Raw genomic sequence first — 14,480 nt, 5'->3', positions numbered from 1 at the left:
TAACAACATTCCATATAGAATCTTAAAGAATAGCAAGATTCTGGAATCCCAGAGAGTAGCAACATTCCATGCTTCCAATCTCAGGGCAAGAAGCGGCTTCCCCTATGTCTGACTCAATAGCAGTTTATGGACTTTTCCTCCAGGAACTTGCTCAAATTTTTCTTATACCCAGTTACACTAGCAAAAAACCAATATTTCCTCCTATTTGCTTTAAAAGTATTTCTATGTAATTTTATTGAGTGTCCCCTGGTTTTTGTACTTTTTGAACTGGTGTAAAGCCCATATCTTACCAGAAAATTGACAGGCTAAGTTGCTTGCTGCAGACATGGAAGGATGAGGGCTAATAGACACAAGTGATGTCAAGTCCCACAAGACTGTAAACAGATTCCTCATATTAAGAGCTCCAGCTATAAAATCTGAATAAAACCCTCTTTTTGGCAGTATAAATTTCTTGTTGATAGAAAGGGCAGGCCTCTCTAAATTTGGTTTTAAGGAACTCTGTCTTGTCCTTCTTCCATTGCCTCTCCCAGTGGTGAAGTTTGCATTTCACAACCTAAGATGGTCTCAGAACCAGGGCTCGCGTTGCCTTGTAGATTGTACCCAATGCTATTGAAGGTGAAGAGGTTTTCTTTCTTATTAAATTAAATTTACAACTTTTCACTGAACGCTAAATATGAGCTACATTCAGGTACTAGTACACGAGAGGCTCCCGAGATAATTAAAGAGTCATGGGATAGGTGGCAAAGTTCAGTTGTGGATTAGGAATTGGTTATCGGATAGAAAACAGAGGGTAGGGATAAATGGCCATTTTTCTCAGTGGAGTAGGATAAATAGTGGTGTGCCACAGGGATATGTACTGGGACCAGTGCTATTGAACTTATTTATAGATGATCTGGCAATTGGAACGACGAGTGAGGTGAGGGAGGGGAGGGGAGGGAGTGAGGTACGTCTCTCATTCTCCTCAAAACGAAGGAAGGATCTGTGTATGGACTCATTCCTCCCTTACCATATCTGAGTTTGTCCCAAGATCCAATCTGTTTCTTGAGTTCTTCATTTATCGCCTCACCTGTATTGTATTTAACTCTGACCCGCCACGATCCTTTGTTATTTACACTCCTATGTTATTTGTCATTGTGCCCTCCCCTCTTATGTTTGATCCTCTTTCTAACCCCTGTTAACCGCATCAAACTTCAGTGTTTTATGTTATGTTATGACCTATTAAAAGAGGGTGTTTTTTCTCCAATCTGGACACTGAACATTTCTTTTGTCACAAGAACATAAGAATAGCTTTACTGGGTCAGACCAATGGTCCATCAAGCCCAGTAGCCCGTTCTCACGATGGCCAATCCAGGTCACTAGTACCTGGCCAAAACCCAAGGAGTAGCAACATTCCAGAATCCCAAAGAGTAACAAAAGATTCTAGAACCCCAAAGAGTATCAAGATTCCAGGCAGAATCTCAAAGAAGAGCAAGATTCCAGAACCCCAAAAAGTAGCAACATTCCAGAATCCCAAAGAGTAACAAAAGATTCTAAAATCCTAAAGAGTCTCAAGATTCCAGGCAGAATCTCAAAGAATAGTAAGATTCCGGAACCCCAAAGAGTAGCAACATTCCGTGCTACTGATCTAGGGCAAGCAGTGGCTTCCTACATGTCTTTTTCGAATAACAGACTATGGACTTTCCCTCCAGGAACTTGTCCAAACCTTTTTTAAAACCAGCTATGGTATCCACTCTTATCCCCCCTCCCCCCTCCAGTTGCTTGATCACATTTGTGAAGTACAAATGGCCATCCACAGGGGAATCTCCATTCCTGGACCAGTTTGCCCACATGATTTTCCCTCCTGGTAGAATAAACACATCTAGCAGAGACAGATGAGAGACCGAATGTAGTGCAAGAGAAGGAATTCCAAGGAGGCATTAGAAAATATGAGAGAGAAAAATCCAGTAGGAGAAATGAATTGTTTTTCTTTAAAAAAAAAAATCAATTTGAAAGCAATTTCTGTTCAGTAGCAGTGGGAGTGCATTGAACTGAGGAAAACAGGCAGAGTGTTGGATCAATGAGACTTTCAGGGTGACAGAGTGTGGAGGAAGACCAGCCAAACTGTATCAAAGCGTTAACAAAACCTGCCATGGGAACAGCAATCTGCACAGCAAGAATTGTAAATGATAAAATTCTACCATTTTCAGTTTGCATAGAAATTTCCCCCTGGGCTTCGAGTCCAGACCATATTTTAAAAGGGAAGCTCTATTTATCAGACTCATAAACAGACTGTACGCACATGGAAGGGTATTTTCAAAACATACGTCTAACTCCAATTTGGTCGTATAGTGCTAGATGTCCAAAGTTGGCAGTAAAAAAAATGTCGATTTTTGAAAGGCAAACCACCATACGTCTAGAAATATTATAAATCCTCTATCTGGACATCCAGGTCATTGGGCCGCCCGGCCGCCCAGAGTGCCAGGATGTCTATCTTTATACCACATTTTGGATCAAAATTTCAGCCATGTTCCAAATGTCCAGAACAAGGCCATTAGGACGTGGTCACCCAGACACGGCAACAGAGCAGCGGGGCATCTTAGAAGGCACTATATCCACCTGTCTACAACCCGAATAGCCCTTATGGCTGCAGGTGGCACCTATATGGCAGTAGAGTAGGGTTTGGTGTGCTCACCTTTTCCAGCATCTAATCTAATCTAATCTAAACCTTAAGTTTATATACCGCATCATCTCCATGAGTATGGAGCTCGACACGGTTTACAAGAACTTAAAATAGTAGGTAGAGAGGAAGAAAAAAGGATTACATGAACTTATTTGAAGAAGGGGGGGGAAAGGGGGGGAAGGATAGAGTTACAATTTGCTGAAAAGCCAGGTTTTCAGTTGTTTGCGGAATAACTGAAGGGAGCTCAGGTTCCGCAACGGTGAGGTGAGGTCGTTCCAGAGACCTGTGAATTTGAAGAGAAGGGATTTTCCCAGTTTGCCTGCATAGTGGATGCCGCGTAGGGAGGGGAAGGTTAGTTTATACCTTTGGGCAGTTCTGGAGGAGTCGGGACTGGAGGAGTTGAAAGACAGTGGGATAAGAGGAGGGAGGATGCCATGAATGATCTTAAAAGCCAGGCAGGAACATTTGAAATGGATTCTGGGGGCCAGTGAAGTTTGGCAAGGAGTGGGGAGACATGGTCAGATTTGCGTTTTGAGAAGATCAGTTTGGCTGCAGTATTCTGGATTAACTGGAGTCTTAGAAGACTTTTTTTTTATAGATTTAAGTAGATGGCATTGCAGTAATCTAGCCAAAAGGAAAGATTTATAAACTATAAAGATTTTTACTTCACGCAAAATTGACATTTCTTTAATAAGACATGAACTATTTTTTCTGCGGTCCTCCAAGTACCGACAAATCCAAAATGTGGCCCTGCAAAAACTGGACACATGGCTCTGCCCCATTCTGCCCCAGCCCCTTCCAGTTCAGCCTCCAGCCTCACCCTCCCACAAACCCCCCCTCTTCTTCCCCGACAGGCTCCAGCCACATCCGGAGGGCCCGGAGTGTGTGACGTCATCCGGCGCATGCTCATATGCCCTCCAGATGCAGCCGGAGTTCGTTGGGGCTTTCTGAAACCCGGACAAACTGACAGGTTTTGGAAAGTCCGTCTGGGACTCCGTACAGTCCTCTAAAAGGAGGACATGTCAGGGTTTTCCTGGACGTCTGGTACCCTATGCCAGCCACATGGTCAGGAGAGCCTAAGGGCTCTGTTTACAAAGGCGCGCTAGGGCCTTAACTCTCAGAATAGCGTGCGCTAAATTGCCGCGCATGCTAACCGCTACCGCCTCCTTTTGAGCAGACGGTAGATTTTCAGCTAGCGCGCTCTATAGCGTGCGCTAATCCGGTGCGTGCGCTAAAACCGCTAGCGCCTCTTCGTAAAAGGAGCCCTAAGTCTGGTTTGCTAAGCAATTGTAACTCTATGAGAGAATTGTAACCTTATCAAAAATTCAAAATACCCTCCCGGTCCCCAAGCAGATAGCTCAACGATATAGTTAATTGGAGTCACTAATGTCAAAACTGTGTCATAATTTACCCTAAGAGATTGCCCTGGCCTTTTTGATACAGCATTAGCACAAGCGATAGAATAGATTGGGAACAAAATCTCATATTTTTTCTAGTCTCTTGTCATATTAAACTTTCTTGCAATTAATGTATTGTCTTACTATGACTTCATTAACCTATATTTTCTGTGAAAAGAGCTATGAATTTTTAGGCTGCTAAACTGAAGGCAGAAGGGATTTGATTTTAAAAAAACTCAATTAATACTAAGAGGTCTACAAAAGGCAATGATCATCCATTCAACTTAGTAGAAGAAAAAGAAAGCAGAGGAGCTAAGGAGACTACACTCCTCCCTTCACATTCGCGGGGGTTAGGGGCGGAGCCGGCCCGCAAATAGGGAAAATTTGCAAATAACTTTTGGGCTGACTCTGACCCATCCCCGCCTCCCTCCTGCATCCCAGAGCTTACCTGGTGGTCTAGCGGTGACGCAGGGCAGGAGCGATCTTCCGACACTCCTGCCCCACCATCAACACCCGCCATCAAAAATGGCTGCTGTGAGTTCCCCTGGTCTCTTGAGACTACAACAGCAACTCTGCACAGGGAAGGAGTGTAGGAAGATTTCTCCTGCGCCATGTCACCGCTAGACCACCAGGTAAGGTATGGGGAGGTTGGAGATGGAGCGATTCACTAGGGGGGTAGGAGTTCCGGGCCAAAAAACCATGAATAATTGAAATCGGAGGGAGAAGTGTAGAGCCTGCAGAAAGGGCCACCAGGGCTCAGAACTTTACACTAATGGCTCCTTTTACAAAGCCGCACTAGGGCCTTAACGCATGGAATAGCGCACGCTAGCCGCTACCGCCTCCTTTTGAGCAGGCGGTAGATTTTCGGCTAGCGCGCACTAATCCGATGCGTGCGCTAAAACGCTTAGCGCACCTTCGTAAAAGGAGCCCTAAGTTCTGAGCTCTGCGAGAGCCGTTTCACCCCTGCTCCATTGGCTGATGTCATCCATCTGTGGAAAAAAACGCTATAGCTGAGCTTGATTGCATTTCCACTTCTCTTCTCCCCCCACTTGATGGCAGTGACATTTTAAGATCTGCTACTGTGTCTACAAGGTTGAAGGTGAAGAACAAATTCCTGGAATATTTGCTTATACTTTCTGGTGACTTCTTTTACAGGATTCAACCATTCATATTTTGCTCAGACCGACACAACAGATGGAGGCCCCTTTTGGATCAAAATGGCGGCTGCCCCGTTTGGATTCCTTGGTCTTTGGCTCCTGCTGCCCTGGCCATTGCGCCGCTCAGCAAAGGGAAGAGGGTCTCTGGCTGGCCCATTCGGTGAGAAGCAGTGCCAGAGCTGTTTAGATTGGGGAGTGTGGCACCCCTCCTTGCTATGTGCACGCCCCCACCTCCCTGTAACTTTTTCACTTCCCCAGAGTGAGGTTGCTGCCCGCGTCAGCATTGGCGCATACTCTGACTTCAAAGGGCGAGCCGACACCGACCTAGGCATGCCGCTCACACCGGAGAAGTTAAAAAGGGAAGGGGGCACGCGTGCGGCAGGGGGGACAGGGGAGGGGCACAGCTCACCCTTACTGTGGACTCATATTTTGCTACTGCATGGGGGTTAGAGCGGTAGTTCCCAACCCTGTCCTGGAGGACCACCAGGCCAGTCGGGTTTTTGGGATAGCCCCAATGAATATGCATGTTAGAGATTTGCATATAATGGAGGTGAGAGGCATGCAAATCTGCCCCATGCATATTCATGAGGGCTATCCCAAAAACCCGACTGGCCTGGTGGTCCTCCAGGACAGGGTTGGGAACCACTGTGTTAGAGCATAGATCTGTTGCTGTGAAATTTGGGTTCTTAGGGTTACCGTATTTTTCTCCGGGAAACCCGGAGCACATGATCCTGCCTCGTTCTGCCTCCAGCCCCACCCCGCCCCGTTCTGCACCGGCCTCGCCCAGTTCTGCCCCCCCCCCCCCCCCACACACACAAAGCCTCCTCTCTTCTTCTGGACGAGCTCCAGCCGTGTCTGGCGGGCCTAGAGCATGCGCGAATGTGTGTGACGTCATCCGTGCATGCTCAGAGGCCCTCCAGATGAAGAATAAAGGATAACAAATTAGAAACAAAAATATGAAGACATAATGAATGCTAATGAGTGCTAAAATCTGGAATGATCTTCCAACGATAATTAGAACTCCTACTGCATAGTTCGTAAATTACTGAAAACCTCTGTCTTTGAACAATGGGCTTTGCTCAAACCATGATGTTTAGCAATATTATTTATAATTTTCAGTATTTTTGTTCTTATCACCCTTTGTAAATTTTCTGTAATCTTTGTAAACCACTTTGAATCCAGTCGGAGATATAGTAGTATATAAGACACCATTATGTTTCACAGGAAGCTCTTCAGTCCCCCAAAGTAACCCGTTCAACTCTGTAACTCTTCTGGAAATATCCAGATAACCTCTTATGTAATCCGCCTTGAACCGCAAGGTAATGGCGGTATAAAAGTCATTAATGTAATGTAATGTAATGTAATGTAGTATTAGTTCAGTTCTAAAATCAAAAGGTCTCAGCTCCTACTTTAAATGAGCCAAAACAAGCTTGAATAGTTTTATCAATCTGACACTTCATTGTTAAACCGGAGTCCAATTTTACCCCTAATAAGGCCATTTCCTTTATGAACAATAAGTCTACACCCAATACATCTACAACCTCTGGCCACAACTCTTCACCACCCTTACTTCGGTCTTTCCCGTGTTCAGACTCAAATCGTGGGCACAACATTTTCCTTTACATAAGCCATCAGCAAGAAGCACTTGCTACTTTGGAAGTTGTCAACTACGCCACTTGAGGGAAAACCGTACCGCTAAGCCGGTTCTTGCATTTGCACCCTCTGTGCTCTGCCAAAGAAGATTTTAAATCATAACTAGCAGAAACGGCTTTGCGGCTTCTTAACTGTGGGTAACTCTACCCAAGTCACCAGAAAGGCATATCGACGTGCTTCATTCGCTGATCGCCAGTGGCTGCTAATGCCAGCAGTAAAATCAAAAGAAGATTGAGTGGCGGTGTTTTCTCCTTTGATGCTGGCACCACTGCTGGGAAATGAATAATTGAAAGTTTTGCTCCGTTCTACAGCTTTATCCATAGTTTGAGATGAAACCTTCCTTTGCTTATAAATGAGCTCACAATTTCAAGACAAGCGGGGAATGTTTCTGTTTATTTTTTATTAAAATTTTTTTTATATACTGCAAATCTACAAAGCTAAGCGATTTACAACATATATAGGACAGATTTAACATTACAACATACTTTTCAACACATATACCCCCTCTTCTATTAAACTGCGTTAGCAGTTTTTAGCGCAGAGAACCACACTGAATGGCCCGCGTTGCTCCCGACGCTCATAGGAACTCTTCAACATGCAACTAATGAAACCAACAACCAACTATGAACTCCGACAGTGCGGAATACTGCGAAACCTCTAGCGAGAAAAAACAAGTGCTGAATTACATTACATTACATTACATTAGGGATTTCTATTCCGCCTGTGCCTTGCGGTTCTAGGCGGATTACAATATAGAAAATATCTGGGACATTCCAGTAGAATTACATTTCAGGATAGGAGTAAGTTACAGGAACAGTGAAGAGTTATGATATTACAATTTCACAGAAGATATTACTTATTACAGAAGATAATTACCCCCCTCCCAGATATCTCAAATGGCTTATTTTTTCTATGTGTGTCCCTTGGACGGTTTTTCTTTGAAAATGGCCCTTATAGACACTCTGAGCATAAAAACATCTAAAATAGGGCAAATTTTGAACCAAAACGATAGATATTTTTCTGGTTTGAAAATGACCGAGTTTGTCACTAGATTTTTGGCTGTTTTTGTTTGTTTTGTTTTGTTTTGCAAAATAGGATTTGGATGTCACTTCAAAAAATATTCCTCCGCATATATTTTGACAATATTTTGGCTAGTAATAAAATAACCCCCCTCACCACCAAATTTTCCATTTCCCTTTTTGTATTTGTCAGCCATGTTAAAGCAATTACACTAGATAAAAATTCATTGCAAATAATCTAAAAGCTGGTTGCTCATGGGGGCTGTCAAAGACTGAACTTCACAGCCCTGGCACCTTGTGCCCTAAATCCAATCATGTTTAATAACATCCACATAGAGAGATTGCAGATGAAGCAGTGATGGGAAACAATAACCCTGCAGTGCATAAGAATTCCAAGAACATGCATGGTAGAGGAAGGCTATGGATTAAGATCAACAATGGACGTTAAAACTGACCAGGTGCTTCTGCTCCAGTTTTCAGATGTAGAATCTAGGCTTATGTGCACATCTCTGACTTGGAACGATACAGCAACCATCCGGGCTTCTCTCCATAAAGAGCTGTCCCCCAGTCACAGTGATATATCTGCTAGCACCGTAGAGCTTGAGCCTGGGAAACTATTGTGCCATGTTGACATTTACCACCTGGGTTGCCTTTCCTAACAAGTTTTGCTACACAGCAAAAATAATACTCTCACTTAAGGTTAATTTGGGCCAAAATGTCATTTTAATTTAGAAAATTTCCCAGGAGATGTTATGGCCTTTGAAGAAAAGACATAGCGCTACACTCTATGGGACCATGGAGAGTTTGAATGAAACATTATTCTGAGCAAATGTCAGGCCATCAGGAGAGTGGGGTGCAATAGAACAGCACAGAGCACAAAGTAAAAGAATTTACAGCATCTACAGTTGATTGCATAAGGGCAGGTTCAGCTTTTTAACCAGAAAATTTGGGCCACAGTTCTCTTACTGTCTTTGAAGTTCAGATCAAAGTTTATTGGCACTGTGAGAGAGGGTATGAAACCCCGCCACTTCCCTTGCTTGACACTGCTTCTCAGGCTCAGAATAAACATAAGGAAAACCCGGCACTCCCCCTCCTGGCTAAGTTGCCTCACAACCAAAGTGACACTGAGAAAGAGGGGGGGAGGGGAGAAAAGTAGGAAACTAGGAAGTGACTCTGGGGAACTTAAAAGGCCGGGCCAGAACCAGAGAGAGGTGCTAGAGGGATCATAGGAGCTGGAGAAGCTGAATGGAAAGGGTGACCTGGTACGGATAGTTTTTGGGACGTAAGACTCTACTACATGTAAAACTCTGCATTTATTCTAGTGCCTGCTAAGACCTGTGACTGAATGCTGCCTAGGAAGTGACATCTGAGGGCGAGACTCTACTACATGTAAAACTGCTTTTATTCTAGTGCCTGCTAAGACCTGTGACCGAATGCTGCCTAGGAAGTGACGTCTGAGGGCGAGCAGACATGACGCAGGCAACAAGTTTGTGATGCTGCTCGCACCAAGAGAATTAAAGAGGTATGGGGGAAGGGAAGGATGGGGGAGCATGCACATGGCAGGGAGGAGGTGCTATGCTACTGCACTCTGGTACATTTGGCTTCATCAGATAAACCCCAGCATGGATGTCTAACCTTTCATCCTTCTACAGTAGATTAAAACCAAGATCAGAGTTTGGCCTGGAGGCTCTGAATCTTTTCAAAACAAAGCAACAATCATTTCTGTTCCATGATGCCCTTGTAAGGGCTAAATGACATCGTTTTCACCTATTGTTTGTCCCTTTTTTGTTCTCTTTTCTTAGAATATTGTAGTTCTTTCCTTTTTCCTCTTGTTTTTGTGTGTGGTTTAAGTCTTTTGTTGCACTAACAATCCCCAATGATGTCATGCAATGTTACGATTTAACGTTGTTTTACAGTTGACGTGTTCTGTATAAATCTTTATTATTGTGCACCGCTTAGAAGTTTGATTAAGGCGATTAAAGACATTTTAAATAAACTTGAAACCTTGTTGTAGCCGCTCATGCAGAAGACTCTCAGCTCGATCCCCGGAGTTGGGTCTTCACTCCACAGTTGACGTCTACGAGAGCGTTTGTCAGTGTATTTTCTATCCCTATGTCCAGCCTTTTCTAGCATAAATACCAGTTGCTGTGGGATGCTTGGTTTTCCGTTTTATTTGAACAGCGCCAGAGGTCCACAATTTAGCAGCCGTATCAAGTACCAAATTTTGGAATGAAAGGCACCAAACTGTTGTTCTTAGCCACATTTGTCCACTAACTTATAAAAAATGGTGCATCAAGACAGCATTGAATGCAAGCTGAACATCTCGATACATTTCATTAGAATTCTAGGCCAACTTTCAAGTAGATGAAGAGAATGCTACGAACAGAATCAAAGCAGAATCAAATAATACCTGAAAGGAGGACAAATAGCGGGAACAAATCTGCAGTGAAGATAAGGACAGTATACATGACTTTTTAACACATGAGTTTATAGCTGATTTTCATAGACGAACTGTGCCTCAACGATTATACTACTGCTGTTTATCACATATATAAGGTATACACAGCACTGTACATTTTGACATTTAATAGATGGTCCCTGTTCAGAAGAGCTTGATTTTAAAGTGTTTGAGGCTTGTACAGATCAGGACGGAGCTTGCAGGAATGGGGCAGGGACAGGAAAAGAACCTGCTGGGATTTCTCACAGGGACGGGGAAAAATTTGTCCCCGTGCCATTCTCTACTTGGGAGAACAGTATAGAAAACTGATTAAATAAATAATGTGAAAAGTTTCAGCCTCTGATAACCAGAGCTGGTATTGTGACATCATAATGCCTAATTCCACCAATAAGAGCCAACCTCATCAGTGATGTCACAATGGCTTCACTGTCCTATACTTGGCTCACTTTTACTACATTTTGATTTCTAGTGAGGTCTTGCTGAGTCCAGTCGGGCTTGGAATGCAGCCTTCCTAAAGTTTATTGGGTCCTGGGGCAGCTTGTTACTGAACTGGTCAATTAATCTATGTGATTTTTTTTTTTAGCACAAAACCACTGGACGTCTGACCAAATGCCTGGAGAAGTGAGAAAGGACGACCTTTCCATCTGAGAACTCTTCTTTAACAAGTAATGTTGAAAATGGACACCTCCCCTCTGCAGGTTGCAAATTGGACCGACCCATGCTGACAGCAGGTAGGATTTTACCACTCAATAGCATTGTACAGGGAAGGCCGCCGTGAAATCGGATTACTTGCAAACAATTCCTTCATTCTGCTTTTGGTAATAAAACTGAGCTTCCCTGCTGGGAAACAAATGATTTCTGTTTAAAAACCTGTTTGTTTCATGCTGCAGCTCCCAATGTAGCAATAATTAATGGTGTCGGGTGGTTAAGGAAAGCATTCTGTAGTGATTGCCATGCTCTAGGCATTAAACGAAATCAAAAAGATGAACTCAGACTGTGGGACCTGTTGAAGTAGACATAAATGGGAAGAAAACATCAAGATATTTGACCCTAAGTATGCAAAAATTCACAGCAATGATAATTGTTGTTTACTACTTTTAACAATCGATTATGCTGGTCTGCAGTTCAAGTGCTGTAGACCTTGTCCAGGAAAATATATACTTTTACAAAAAACATTTTCTTCAGGGTTTACTCCATAGCTTGCTCACACTATTTTCACTTCCATGCAGTATATCCTAGCATTTAAGTTACCGGGTCGGCTGGGGGAGGGGGCGATCGGGGGTTCTTGGGGGGGCGGACGTTGGGGGGAGGGGGGTGCGTCGAGGGCAGGAGGGCCTGGGATCCTTCCTGCCCGTACTGTAGTGGGGGTGGGGGTAGGGGGGTCGCCTGGGCCAGGAGGGCTTGGGCTCCCTCCTGGCCCGAACGAGTCGGGGGTGCCGCGGGTGCCTGGGGCAAGAGGGCTTGGGCTCCCTCTTGCCCCGATGCTATCGGGGGGGGGGGGGGGGGGTGTCGCGGCTGCCGCAGGGCAAGAGGGCTTGGGCTCCCTCTTACCCCGATGTTGTGTTTGTAGGGGGGAGTGATTCATCGCAGCAGGAGAGATGCCTCATCTCCCCTACCGCGATGCCATCACTCCTCTACCCGAACTGCTGCGGGTCACGGCAGTTCAGGTAGAAGAGTGATGGCATCGCGGTAGGGGAGATGAGGCATCTCTCCTGCCGCGATGGTTAGGTTGCCGGGCCGCTGAACTGATGGCGCCAGCGGCCATCAGCTCAGCGGCCCGTTTTTCGGCACTTAGACCTGGTTTTCTTTCATCTAAGTGCCGACTAAACTGTATTGGTTATACCTGTTGTACGGCTAGGTGTAGGTCGGCCCACCTCCCACCCACTGCCCGCCCTTTCCCCTCCTCTAAACACACCTCTTTTCTCTCTGTGCGTTTAGAGGCAGGGGAAAGGCCTAAGTTGGTTTTAGATACGTCTAAAAAACAGCTTTGGTTATGGGTACTTGGACGATCAGACTTTTTGATCATCCAAGTAGCCATTTAGGACACTTTTTAGACTTTTTTTTTTTGATTATGAACCCCATATGTTTTTAGATGTCTCCTAAATTCCCCATAAGTGTCGGTATGCAAAAGCAATTGTTCTAAATCCTTACCCCATAACCCTGACTTCTATTCCACCCTAACCTTTCAGTTCTAGGTGGATTCCAATAGGAAATTTGTTTATTAAGATTTGATATATCGCTCCAGCATTTTTCTGATCTAAACGATTTGCAATGCAACAATTGATTAATGAAAGGAACTCCATTGAAGATAGGAAAGATAGAGATAGAGACAAGATACCTAGATTCTAAGAAGAAATCAGTGAGGATGAAAACAAAGATTGCCTTAAAAAATAAAATAAAGTAATAGTTACTTATCAATTTAAAAAAAAGATTAAAAATTAATTAATTACATTAAAAAACAAGAACAAAAAAAACAAACAAAAACCAAATAAGATAAATTCCAGTCAGATATTAGGTCCTGTCCAGTCAGATAGTCCAGTCCAGAGGAGACAAGAGACCACTCGATGCAGGCTGACAGGAATCCGGAAGATAGTAACATAGTACTACATAGTAGATGACGGCAGATAAAGACCCGAATGATCCATCCAGTCTGCCCAACCTGATTCAATTTAAATTTTTTTTTTTTTTTTCTTCTTAGCTATTTCTGGGCAAGAATCCAAAGCTTTACCCGGTACTGTGCTTGGGTTCCAACTGCCGAAATCTCTGCTCATCTACACCCTCCCCAGCCATTGAAGCCCTCCCCTGCCCATCCTCCACCAAACGGCCATACACAGACACAAACCGTGCAAGTCTGCCCAGTAACTGGCCTTAGTTCAATATTTAATATTATTTTCTGATTCTAAATCTTCTGTGATCATCCCACGCTTCTTTGAACTCAGTCACAGTTTTACTCTCCACCACCTCTCTCGGGAGCGCATTCCAGGCATCCACCACCCTCTCCGTAAAGTAGAATTTCCTAACATTGCCCCTGAATCTACCACCCCTCAACCTCAAATTATGTCCTCTGGTTTTACCATTTTCCTTTCTCAGGAAAAGATTTTGTTCTACGTTAATACCCTTTAAGTATTTGAACGTCTGAATCATATCTCCCCTGTCTCTCCTTTCCGCTAGGGTATACATATTCAGGGCTTCCAGTCTCTCCTCATACGTCTTCTGGCGCAAGCCTCCTATCATTTTCGTCGCCCTCCTCTGGACCGCCTCAAGTCTTCTTATGTCTTTCGCCAGATACGGTCTCCAAAACTGAACACAATACTCCAAGTGGGGCCTCACCAATGACCTGTACAGGGGCATCAACACCTTCTTCCTTCTACTGACTACGCCTCTCTTTATACAGCCCAGAATCCTTCTGGCAGCAGCCACTGCCTTGTCACACTGTTTTTTCGCCTTTAGATCTTCAGACACTATCACCCCAAGGTCCATCTCCCCGTCCGTGCATATCAGCTTCTCTCCTCCCAGCACATACGGTTCCTTCCTATTATTAATCCCCAAATGCATTACTCTGCATTTCTTTGCATTGAATTTTAGTTGCCAGGCATTAGACCATTCCTCTAACTTTTGCAGATCCTTTTTCATATTCTCCACTCCCTCTTTGGTGTCTACTCTGTTACAAATCTTGGTATCATCTGCAAAAAGGCACACTTTTCCTTCTAACCCTTCAGCAATGTCACTTACATACATATTGAACAGGATTGGCCCCAGCACCGAACCCTGAGGGACTCCACTAGTCACCTTTCCTTCCTTCGAGCGACTTCCATTAACCACCACCCTCTGGCGTCTGTCCGACAGCCAGTTTCTGACCCAGTTCACCACTTTGGGTCCTAACTTCAGCCCTTCAAGTTTGTTCAACAGCTTCCTATGAGGAACTGTATCAAAGGCTTTGCTGAAATCCAAGTAAATTACATCTAGCATATGTCCTCGATCCAGCTCTCTGGTCACCCAATCAAAAAATTCAATCAGGTTCGTTTGGCACTATTTACCTTTTGTAAAGCCATGTTGCCTCGGATCCTGTAACCCATTAGATTCAAGGAAATACACTATCCTTTCTTTCAGCAACACTTCCATTATTTTTCCAACAAC

General features: G+C 44.2%; 1 protein-coding gene across 2 annotated transcripts in view; it reads left to right on the top strand.

Annotated features, from left to right (window-relative positions):
• Positions 1 to 14,480, top strand: part of FAM169B (family with sequence similarity 169 member B) — a 132,229-nt gene that overhangs the window by 54,323 nt on the left and 63,426 nt on the right. The window contains exons 7-9 of one of the 2 annotated variants that reach the window (XR_004537005.1): positions 5,212 to 5,373; positions 9,296 to 9,407; positions 10,927 to 11,074. Coding sequence is in view for 1 of the 2 variants with exons in the window: in XM_033920895.1 (XP_033776786.1) it covers positions 5,212 to 5,373; positions 9,296 to 9,336 (203 nt within the window). In the remaining variant the exon portion in view is untranslated. Of the gene's footprint in view, positions 1 to 5,211; positions 5,374 to 9,295; positions 9,419 to 10,926; positions 11,075 to 14,480 lie in introns of those variants that run through there. The other variant, XM_033920895.1, reaches the window with a different exon arrangement.

Source organism: Geotrypetes seraphini, chromosome 14 (assembly GCF_902459505.1).
Source record: "Geotrypetes seraphini chromosome 14, aGeoSer1.1, whole genome shotgun sequence".
NCBI lineage: Eukaryota > Metazoa > Chordata > Amphibia > Gymnophiona > Dermophiidae > Geotrypetes > Geotrypetes seraphini.
This window is presented reverse-complemented; position numbering and strand designations above follow the sequence as displayed.